Source organism: Lepisma saccharinum, chromosome 23, assembly GCF_977018435.1.
Source record: "Lepisma saccharinum chromosome 23, izLepSacc3.1, whole genome shotgun sequence".
In the NCBI taxonomy this organism is placed as follows: domain Eukaryota; kingdom Metazoa; phylum Arthropoda; class Insecta; order Zygentoma; family Lepismatidae; genus Lepisma; species Lepisma saccharinum.
In genome coordinates, this window is record NC_139251.1 from 25,535,001 (window position 1) to 25,547,404 (window position 12,404).

Consider the following 12,404-nt stretch of genomic DNA (forward strand, 5'->3'; position numbering starts at 1 on the left):
CTTATTTCCAGGGAAATTCGGACCGAATTTTAAGCAAAATGGGATATTCTACGAAAAATACCAAAATTTCAGGAAAATTTTGAAGACTATTGCTGCTCTTAAATTTTATTTTTTTATGATTTCTTCAGGCGAACTGAAAAATTTGGGGACATTCACAAAGAACACTCATGCAAAGATCGGGATTCGAACCCGGGACCTTAGAGAGGTTGACATTTGGATGTCCTCAGAAAAGGTTAACTCCTATAGCCCCTGTATAATTTGGGTAGGGTAACCAAATATAAAAGCGATTACGAATAGGATATTTTATTGTCGATCTGACATTGGGTACATTGAATAGTGTGGATCTTGAAGAAAAACTTCACTTCTTTGCTGCAGAACAATGGTAGATCAGAAGCATCCACGTATGTAGGAGTTGGTGTTGCCTGTACAGAAACGCCTATAGGCAACCCAGGCGCCGAAGCCTTGCCTCTGCTTGATTGTCTTAGCACACCGAACATCGTCGCTGATGTTGTTGTCCAGGAGCTTCTTGCATGAGACGTTGCATCCGTTCCCACCGGGAGAACACCACCAGCGGCTGTTGATCTGGAAGATTCCGTAGTCGACGCTCTTGTCGGGGTTCCTGGTGTTCTTGGCGCTGGTGAGGAAGGAGGATTCGTGCTCGGCGATGCACACCCACTTGGACACCTCCCCGCGTGAGATCCTGTGCTTGCTCACGAGTTCCTTGGCCAGGGAACACCTGGAGAAGCGTTTGCCGTCCGCTAGCATCGAGCACGAGACCAAGAGGACGGAAGCCAGGATGAGAGTGGACGGTGCCATGGTTCAGACTGCTTTCTGGAAGATAAATTGGCGTCTATCATTGTTGCATTGACGATATATTCAAGCCCTGCTTACACTCTATCCTTGTAATCTATGGAGCAGCAGAGAAAGGTGGGGGGATCGAGTGAGCAGAGCGAAGCAGTACACTCTGCTCGAAAGCTGGTGTGCCTCCCCGATGGCGCTGTGGTAGCGTCGTCGCCTTGTAATCATGGGGTCCCGGGTTCGATACTCGGTGGAGGCACATAGTGGATCGGATCCCACTTTAACCTGTGGGTTCAGTCCCAATTAGCCTTTCTGTGCATAAAGTGGACTTAAAACAACAATTCATTCAATCAATCGAAGGCTGGTAACAGCTGTCGCGTCCCCCCTCCAAGCAATCCCGTTCTCTCTCATGTGTTCATTGGTGCCTCGCGTCATTACTTGCGCAGAGACTTGTTTTCGTCCGCTTGCTCAAGAGATAACCGATATAGGGTATAGTTCCACCGACACACACATATACCCCGTACCAGTTAACTGTAGACCAGGCAAACGGGAACAATTCTCTGCGCAAGTAGTGACGCGAGACGGCTCCACCAATGAACAGTGAGAGGAACGTTATTGCGTAATGGGCGACTGGAGTCACTCGATTTCCCTGCTTTGCTCTGTCAGCGTTGCAAACTTTTGAAACAGATAACTGCGTACGCACATGGTAAACGGACCGTATCTTTGTCTCCAGGTCCGTACGCTTGGTTTAAGAATTTCTTAGGGATAAAAAAGCAAGTGCAAATTTTGACAAGCCGTACATTTAGCTTAAGGACTAATGTCTGGACCGTACGCCCGTACATGCCATGAAATTTCTATACATGTACGGTAATGACCATACGGTTGGTAACGTTTCGCTTTCACCACTCGATTTTCCTCCTCCTCTACCGCTATGCGCGGCCCTGCTCTACAGTTAGCTGGAACAGGGTAATTATCCTCTACAACTTTTCAGAAAGGCACAAATTTTGGTCATTTTGGCTCTACGTTTACTCTTAAACCCTTTGACAAGGAGTGTTCTTTCATTTGTATTAGCTATTCAAGGGCGGCTCAAGACAAAATGTTCACCGGGCGAGGGGGATTTTTGGCGACTCCCCCCATATTTCTAACTTCGCACCCACTATATTTCCACCAGCCCTCGATAAAAATAGCATGACCATGTTATATAAAGGGTTTTCCAATAAGAATGCTATGATTTTGAAATGAACTGGCAACTATGCTTCAAATGTTATAACTGTCACTAGTTGTCATTTGTGTTTAGTATACTGTGACAATTCATCATGGCTAAATACACGCTTCAAATGTTTTGTTATTATCAAAAAAAATTATGAAAATAGACGTTCTTTTGAAACTTGAAACGGATCATAATTTTGGGCAAAAAATTATCTTCTCAGATGAAGCTCATTTCTGGTTAAGTGGATATGTTAACAAACAAAATTGTGTTTTTGGTGTGAAAACAATCCACAAGACATTCACGAGAAGCCCTTGCATCCGCAAAAGGTCACTGGTATGGTTTATGGCATGGTGGCATCGTCGGACCATTTTTTTTTTCCAAAATGAGGTAGGAGATGCAGTTACAGTGACTGGTGAGCGGTACCGATTGATGTTAACAGATTTATTATGGCCAAATTTAGATGAAATTGATTTGAAGGACATGTAGCACCAACAAGACGGTGCCACATGTCACACTGCTAATGCCACTATCGACGTATTGCAAGAACAGTTTGGTGAAAGGATAATTTCAAGAAATGCCTCCAAGAAGTTGTGTTGTGATTTAACACCTTTAGAGTACTTCTTGTGAGGTTATTTGAAATCTATAGTATATGCAAGCAGACCCTTGATGCATTAAGATTGAACATCGAACGCTGCATTCGTGACATTAGGCCCGAGTTATTGCACAAAGTCATCGAAAATTGGGTTCATCGAATTCACTCGTATGCACGAAGTCGAGGTGGACACTTAAATGATGTGTTATTCAAAACATAATGTAATAAATATGCTTCAAAATAATATAAAAGGTTTGGTTGTATCTGAAATAGTTCTAATTTTATTTCATTGTAATATCATATCGTTCTTATTGGAAAACCCTATATTTACAACCTTAGCGAGGAAAAATAATAGCGTTATTTTTTAAACACCTTAGAAGTGTACTGCTAAAGAATGCATTTATTGTTGATATGTATTTATTTAATGCCTACATAATGATTTCAAAATAACAGTAATCTATTAGTTTAAATAGCTGCATCATTTTGCAATATACTTATTTATGTTATGAAGCAATACTTTTTGTCTACACAAATTCAATTATTTTAAAATAAAGACCCACGCTTATATAATTAGAAATAAGCGCAACTGTTGGGGGACGCCCTGGGGCTATTCAACGATTTTTCATCTTCCTGGAGATTTAAAAACAGCCAAGGCATTTACTAGTCAACATCTTACGGTAACTGTGTGTAACTTCAGTACTTATATACGGCGATAATAATAAACATCATGTTAACTGTAAAAGCTACAAAAGTGTAGCTTAAAGTACAGTGGGATCCATGAGTATCACCGTGCAAAATGTCCATCACCATGTTCGTACACTATATTTGATCCAATAAGAGCTTCAAGAATTAAAAGAAAACTCAAAACAAGCTGTTGACAACTTCTGCACCAGCATACATAAAAATCCATAGCTTAAAAACACAGGATGTAAGAGAAACATTAATGAATATAATCATGGACAATTTGCACGGTACAAGTAGTAGTTATGTCTTTCTGATGCAGTTTGTAGAGTGTCCCGGTGTACCACTTTCTACGACTACACTACTGAACAAGGTATGTGCATCACAGTCGCGCAGAGAGGGCGCGTGGGGCCCCTCCAGAAATTTTGAGAAAATGAACATTTTGAAATGAAAGCAGTAAAGACTTGAGAAAACCAAAGTAGTGAAGTCAAATTCCCCTTAAAACGACCCCTGATTTTCTGTCTCGAGAACTTAGAAACCGAAGGTTAAAATTGGTAATTTACGAAATATTTTGTATGTAGGCCTATACGGCCCCAATCTAAAACGCAGAGGAAAAAAAACCTGGTTAGGTTAGTGTAGTCACACGAATGAATTCATTACAATTTATCGTTTATCCACAGACACGAACATACCAGGATTACTACTCAAACTGCAACTGTGCTGCCGATAACGCGTAGCCAACCATGACCTACCATTGATGACGTTGCACAGTAAAAAACTGAGATACCTCATACCTACCATTGATGACGTTGCACAGTAAAAAACTGAGATACCTCGTTATGCCATCCGACCGACGAAATGTGTGCTGAATAGGCGCAAAATTGGCATAGATTGCAAAAGATCCACCAGGTCTAATGCAATATAAGTTAAAAGTTATTTGATTTTGATCCGAAAGTGATGGTGAAAGATTTCCACACATTTATTTATTTATTTGCAAGACAGTGTGTAGACCTCAAATAGTCAATTTTCAATCTATACTTCAGATATATTTATTTAGAACCTCATATCGTAGATAAATTTGATGAGAAATAGCATCCTCATCAATTGGAAAAAAAAAATCTTCATTCCTACGATATAGCATAGGCCAATGGTGTGTTTCAGAAATACAAGAAAATTGTTTCAGTAAATTTTAAATTCATATCAAACATTACTGTAATTATGTCTGCGAAAACATCTCCTGATTAATTATTATAATGCAGTAGGCCCATACTATGTATTCCATTCATTACGTGTTTTCTAGGCGTAATGGTAGACAGAAGGAAAAAGAGCTATATCTTACCTACAAGATTGTGCTTCTCCAATGTCAAATATTACATTACGTAGTCTCTTTTATACTCTTTGCAGATATGAGGAAAACGACACTAATATTAACATCCTCTCTTTGTACACAAATGAATATTTCTTTGTCACTCTTGGAATTAATTACTGTCATATTTTTTCCATTTATGTACAGAGGTGCCATCTGTAATCGTAATAAGGAAGTTTTTGGGAATGAATTGTCTAAACTTTGGTTAACCTTTCTTTCGAGCAAATAACAGACGATTGTGCATACACGCGCGCGGATTTGAACTAAAGGAGTACATAAGGGAGGGATGTCGGGTTTTACCCCGATGATTATATGACTTTGCGTAAAAAAAAAATACGACAGCACTACATTCTTCTTGGGGTTCATACTCTTCCCATGTAACTGTATAATTTAGAACAGTTTATGCTGGTACACCTTCGACTTAACCAAATAGAAACTAGGGTGCTGGACAATTGTTAATTGTAAAATGTACTGAAATTATAACTTACAATGTCCTATCACTATGCTTACCGATTGTAACTACTATATTCATAAAATACAACAAACTATAAATACGTTAGATATATTTAAATTTATAATTAGGGATCATTTAAAAATAAACCCCCATTTCTGAAAAAGTTTGTATGAATCTTGTGTCATTGTTAACACAAACTATGGAGCAAATGGCACATTTCGTAAAATCAGATTTAGGTTTTCGAATCTTTTCTCTTTTTTTTCAGTTTCTGTTTTTATGATTCTATTTCGGTTATTTATACGTTGTCTTTCGATTCATATTCTCCAAAAAATATTCTTGTTTGGATTTTTGATGGTTAAACCTCAGTTTTCTTCTTAACCAACAGTGTTGCCAAAGGTTTACTAAAAAGATTTAAATTTCTCCTCAAATTGAGCTAAAGAAGTGACTACCAGTGAGCTGGAACCATGAAAAGTGCGAAAATAATTGTCTACGTCCAAGGTCGTATATAGTTTTATCTTTAGTTCTGTCCCCTCCCCTCTCAAAGTTCGATTCTGACCCCTCAGATTCAGTCCAAGTTCATTAGAGTGTGAGATACATTTTCTTTTCATTAGTGAATAATTTAACTTTTAAAATTATTGTAACAGTACGACTAGTATGAACCTAACGTAAAACTGCTCAAAAATATTTTATTCAAATGGCCATTGTGTGTTATTTTCTCTTTCTTTTAAATTAAACCTAATATTTCTGTAAATTTATATTATAGGTGAGTCAATGAAAACAGTAATAATTCTTCTACAACTATTACCGATAGTAACAATAATAAAGTTTTGATTACTTCATAGTGGTTTCAATGTTTTAAGAGCAGGGGAAATTTAGATGACAAAGGGGAATTTAGCATTCTGGTTCTGCCAACACTGCCATCTATTCGTAGAATGGCCGTTTTCGTTTGTCTCTACTCGGCGACATGGGAAGGAAAGAAACAACAATAAAAGATTAGTAAGAAAAGATAAGAGAGAGTCTATTGCCCTCTGCGTGAATCGACGGTTGTTGATTTACACCCTCTGCCGAAAGGCCTTCTGGGAAACTTCCGTTTTGTTCCTCTTCGATGGAATTTTCCGTTTGTCCCATTCATCTTTTACAACCAGGAGTGTCCTTTATTATCATGGGAGGACATTTCCTAAAATTGTCAAGAGAACACAGTTATCCGGTGTCCTCAGAAGTGGTACAAAAAGGACCAAGCAGGGTTGCCAACCTCGAAGTAAGAGATGGCGCGAAATATGACACAATATATTTCGTGAGCTACACTGGAAATATGTTATTTTCAGTAGGGTGACCAGATATTTTTTGACCAAAAAGAGTATAGTCGATAGGTTGAAGGTGCGCATGCATTTTTGCTCTTTCACGGGGTGCGCAGAAATCCCGCGCGACTTCATGACAGTCTAATTATCCTGGAAATTATGCAAAATTAAAATTTCCTTTTTATTTTACACTAATTTTGCACAATAAAACTATATTTTGTGACTACATAATATCTATTTGGAACGAGTTTACAATACCGGACCACTCTCCAATTTCTATTTTCTATGAAATTTCGCCTACTTACTAATTGTAAACTCCTAATCACGAATCTGCATGTAATAATTGGCGGTCGAGTATGGAAATCGAGAAAAAGCTAAATAAACTATGTATTCTTAACGTAACGTAACCCTGCCATAAGAACAGTAGCTCCACGGAACACGCCATTTTCCCCGAATGGGTGTCACTTATCGCACAACACTTTAGCATTTAGCAACATAGTGTTTTGACGTCACGGAAGACCGCTTTTTCATGTTAGGCAAGACAAGGTATAGTTCTCTTAGCCAAAATATTAATTTTTCTTTGTATTTATGCTAATGGAACGTAACCTAACCTCGTAGGTATTCCTCGTCTGACGTCAATATTGAAGGTTAGCAAGATTGTTGTGCGTAGAATTGCGAAAGAAAGATGGTTCCGAATTGCTCTGTATGGACAATGACCGTGGTAAATCGCAAGGTTATTTTACAAGTTCTACACGTAAATGTACAATTTTAACACGTGACCGCCAAATATGAACTACCGATACGTCATCAGGACACCGAAATTAGTAAGTAGGCGAAATTTTATAGAAATTGGAGAGTGGTCCGGTATTGTAAACTCATGCCGTCATTTTTACGCGTAACATAATGAAAGAAATTAAATAGCAAGGAAAAGAGTATATTTGGGGATTTTTGCAAATTGAAAAGAGTATAGAGTATATGAATCTCTAAAAGAGTATAATACTCTTAAAAAGAGTATGTCTGGTCACCCTATTTTCAGCATTATGATTATTATCAAATGGAAGTAAGTCCTAAGATGGTAAATGGATTCCTATTTATATTTCTTTGAAATTTTACGTCACTTTTTATATCAACTTCAGGTAATCGTGTTCGTGCCGATGAAGTTGAAATGGTAATTACATGATAGAAGGGTGCCAAGAACAAGACTCGAACTTGCAACCCGCAGTAATAAGTTGATGAGACGACTGTTCAAGTGTTTGTCATTAAATTTAGCGTCAGACTGGCCATTAACTCGGTTTATTTTTCAAAATGACATGTGGTGTGTAGTCAGTGGCGTGCCCAAGAGGGATTGGCGGGTTCCTAACCCCCCTTTGGCCCAGTATTTCTTTAAAAAAAGAACATCAATGACAGGAAAATGTGGCAAAATGAGGACGGACTACTAAATACGTCCACATAACCATAACACCCCCTTTTTGGAAAACCTTGGGCACGCAACTGTGTATAGAGAAAGCATGGGGGATTTCAATAACCGCGGCACATACAAGAATGGACAGCCTTGCAATTTAAATATTGTTCATTTTGTATTATTTCTAATTGGTAGTATTATTTAAATGGGTGTGAACCTCGATAATTCTTCTCGGCTCGCTCTTGGTGGTGTGTGGCAAGGATGTATAGGGGGGTTGTCCCGGTGTCCGAACCCCCCCCCCCCCCAAGACTTTCCAAATACTCTATTTAAATATTGAAAAAAGAGTTTAGCATTTGTTACATAGTCAATGGTTATTCATTTCCGTGAACTTATTGGAAGGCGAGACGAGACACCTTTCTTTGGTATTCAATAAACATTTAATTCTTTATCTATTTGACATTAATTTCCTTGCCAGGACAGTTCTCTTTATACAATTTTTGGCGATATTAACTATACGTAAGCTAGATAATGAACACGTATTGTTATACTTCCATTATTTACCATAGTTTTACCGATTCATGTAAAGTAATAATAATACAATATTAATTAATTTACATATTTAATTAATTAACTTTATATTATTATTATTATTATTATTATTGAGAACTTGGTCGGACCCTCCCCTCGAAATGTATTTCTAGATACGTACCTGTGGATATATTACTGTTACAAGAAAGAAATCACGGATTTAGCTGAATTTTGCCGCGATTAGAAACACTACGAACACGAGGTCACTTTGACGTGGCAACACTGCAAGCCTCTTCAGAGGGCAGTTTAGAAGGATGATTGCTGCTTCCAGTTAAAGAAATTGGTAGGGTCCTACGGAGGGTTGGTCGGCAGCTGTGTTTCGGTGCAGACAAAACCTCCTCCCTCTGTGAAGAATCCCCAACAATGGTCGCCAAGCAAGTTCTGCCCCGACGCCAGTTCACCCCCCGAGGGGCCAGTCCTGCTTGGAAATACTTTCACCCTGTCTGCATTGTTGATTCCCTGGAACCGTCTTCTTTGTTGGCGTGGTAGAGCGTGGCGGTTTGCGAGCTGATTGCACCAGACAGTCATCTGTTTCTCTTTCCCCCTCCTCTCCTTCTTCTGCACCCTGTCATCAAAATGACGAGTTGGGCTGATGCAACAGTGGTGTGGCTTTTCGTCTTGCCCGTCATGGACGAATGAGCAGACTCTGTGAACGGTACGTTACGTGGTAAGGAAGAGAACTGTTTCAGAAGAAATAACCTCTCGTATGTGTTTAGAAACGTATATTGTTTTTTTCATTAGTATACTAGGGATGGATGGATATCGGAAATTTGATGTGATATAACGTCCAAAAAAATATCGTCACGTCTATACGATACGATATTTTTTCCGTATTGTGATATCGGCGATAATATCGTCTGCACAACATATATCGCCAAATATCGTGACGATATATCGCCAAAATATCGTGACGATATATCGCCAAAATATCGTGACGATATATCGCCAAAATATCGTGACGATATATCGCCAAAATATCGTGACGATATATCGCAGACACGATACATATCGCCAAAATATCGTGACGAAATATCGTTTAGTTGATATCACCTGGTTGATACTTTTTTAATATCACGTCGCGATACATCCAACACTACTGTATACACTGGCGGATTTAGCGGGAGGGGCACGGAGGCACATGCCCTTTCCAAAAGAAGTGACTAAGTATATCATAAAATATATACTATTAAATCAAAATATATAATCATATTAAAGCGAAACAAAATTTATTGTTCTCTTTGTGAATAAAATTTGGCAATAACTTTTAAAGCCTTTTTTTTAATGGAATGTGTAAAAGTTAATCAAAATACAATAACAATGAATTTCAGTACAATAACTGTACACAATGTAAACAAGTAATGGACAACAGTTGTGTTGGATATTCACTCATACGGTGCATCGAATAGCAAGGCCTCTCCACTTATATAATAATAATAAAAACAAATTTGGATTAAAATTGGTTTATTTTTAATAACTTATAATAGTTATTGTTGTAAAATGACAATTATAACCATGGTAATAATTATTGTCATTATTATTTCTAATAATGATGTTTTATCAGTGGTCTGCTCCCCCTACAAATATTTGTGGCGACGCCTGTGCTGATAAGGGATGAGCCCCTCCCCTCCCCCGAAATAAAACTCTGGCTACGGACCTGGCGTGGAGGGAAAGCGACTGCAATTATTAGAAAAGTTTTTACTTTCACTAAGAAGCAAAAGACGTATAAGATTGTACTAAAAAAAACAATCGAAAATTGTCGGTCGAATTGCGTAGCTTGGAAAAAAATGTGGGCACATTAGCCTGTCTGGACATGGAAGTGGACATAAAAGTGAAACTCAATGTTTTGTTATTGAATTCATGTTCTTCCAAAGTTGCGATTACTTAGAGGGCAACAATGAAAGTAGATATTGTACACCAACAGCCAGTGAGATTGCAAAACTTTAGGAACTGAAAGATTTAGGCAAAATTTGGAAAATATCCCGTTTTTCCCACTTGCTTCAAAATTTCCCTCCAATTTCCCCATCTATGAAGGCAATTGCCAAGAATGTTTGTTTTGCTTCGTATGATTCTTTTCCCGCCACTCGTGGTCGGTCCCCTCTTCGAGCATCCTGCCTCTTGCACCACAAAACACGTGTGGAGCACATGGGGCGGTCGGAAATGCCTGGGAACCATCCTAAAAACGTGAAACGGACAAGGATAACAAATGGTCTCTTTTTTTTTGTCAAGGCCAGAGGCAGATAGCGAGGGAGGGTCTGGAAGAAAAAAAATTGGAGCCCATCTCTTGCTTCGCTTCTACAGAAAAAGTGCCAAAGTCTGGAGCAGTGTTGCCACATGAAGGGAAATTTCCCATTTTGCAGGGAATTTCGGAATTGCAGGGAAATTTAAAGACGTCAGACTCAATATTATATTCAGTTCCAATTTCATATCCATAATTGTTCGCTGTTTCTTCTTACTTAAAATTGTACGTTAATTTTTCTACATCTCCAATTATAATAGCAACGATATGGATGAATGATGAACTTGTTAAAATACTACCACTATTTATTATTATTATTATTATTATTATTATGTGATTTCTTATATAAAGAAAAAAATTGGGCGAAAAGGGAAATTTGCCCCTGACAAGGGAAATTTTGCCCCTGATAAGGAAAATTATGCCCTCAGAAGGTGGCAACACTGCTCTGAAGAAGAATAGTGCTCTTATTCGTCTAGGTCAGAAGATATGACGGCCTCCGATTTTACAATATCATGTCGAGTTCTTTTGTAAGCGATTCTGAGACTAAATGAAAAGAACTGAAAAATAATGCAATGGCGCCAGTGATTAAACCTCTGATTTTAGGTTTTCAACCTATTTTTATCATTTACAGGTATGTAAGAAATAATAAGTTATGCTTGTTAGATCCTATTTTAAGTTTATGTGCCTAAATCAAGCCTATTTTTAGATTTTTATATATTTTTAAAGGTTTTTACAGTATTTTTATGTCACACAGAGGCATTTGCTTTGTTTGGTCACGAAAAAATAAATGACAAACGTGTTTCAAACGTACTCTCTATCGATTTCCCCTCCTCCAAGTCATGGTGATTTTTCAAAGGTCTAAACAAAGCAAAATGTCTGGTGCCACTGTTACCTGTACAATCCAAAGTGGTCTGATCTGTGTGGTGTTGCTCACTTTCGCGTCATTTTGGTGCTTTGTGGCATTCACGCCTTGCAAACTAACATTTCAGCATTGAAGTTTGCACCACTGACTATGATTTTGTTGAAAGATTATTTTCAGCATATAAGATGATCCTTACAGACAAAATTGCGGAGTTTGACTGTGGATAACATGAAAAAAGACTGTTGCCTAAACAAATTTCCAATGGTAAGTTCTGCCATCGCCGTAGGGTTAGGCAACACACATAATGTTGTATTTCAAGATATAGGTGTCCCAATTTCATTGCCGGTGACTATACCCATGGCCGTATTTAGAGGGGGGTTTTCTGGGGTTCAACCCTTCCCGAAACTTCTGACATGTTGGATTAATGGAAGTTCAGAAACCAAAATCTGTAACAAATTTTCAATTTTTTTTTCGAAGCATCACAAAAATACAAGGAGACAATGTTGAAACGATCGAGCTAGAATTTTCATACATTTGGAATTCTGAAAGTTGAGTGAAACAGGATTTATTCTCAGAATCGTAACCAACCCGCGACCCCTCCATTTTCACTTCTGCTGTCATCTTTCCAGTGTTGTTCCTGCGTCACAAGGAATATAGACTGAAGATTCCCTTATGATTGTCCCAAAATTCCCTTTCCAACTTTTAAATTTCCTGTCCGATAAAGTCGAAAATCCCCCTTGATAGGAGTTCAAACCTAGGATCTCCAGTTTCGTAGCGCATTACGTTCGCGATTGAGGTTACAATCCATGCACCAGGCTTAGTTTTTTAAAATAATAACTGCTTCCACACTTTTCAAAATTCCAAAAATGTAATTTTAAAGTTAAACAACAAAAACTTTATGACTAAAATTTCCATCT

The 12,404-nt window shown here is 38.1% G+C and overlaps 1 protein-coding gene across 1 annotated transcript; it reads right to left on the reverse strand.

Moving 5' to 3' along the window:
- Positions 1 to 293: 293 nt before the first annotated feature.
- Positions 294 to 4,710, reverse strand: LOC146005190 (lysozyme c-1-like). Its single transcript, XM_083144229.1, has 2 exons — positions 4,621 to 4,710; positions 294 to 831 (listed from the first exon to the last, which is right to left on the reverse strand). The coding sequence occupies exon 2, from the start codon at positions 814 to 816 to the stop codon at positions 388 to 390; it is 429 nt and encodes a 142-aa protein (XP_083000355.1). The 5' UTR covers positions 817 to 831; positions 4,621 to 4,710; the 3' UTR covers positions 294 to 387.
- Between the last annotated feature and the right edge of the window lie 7,694 nt (positions 4,711 to 12,404).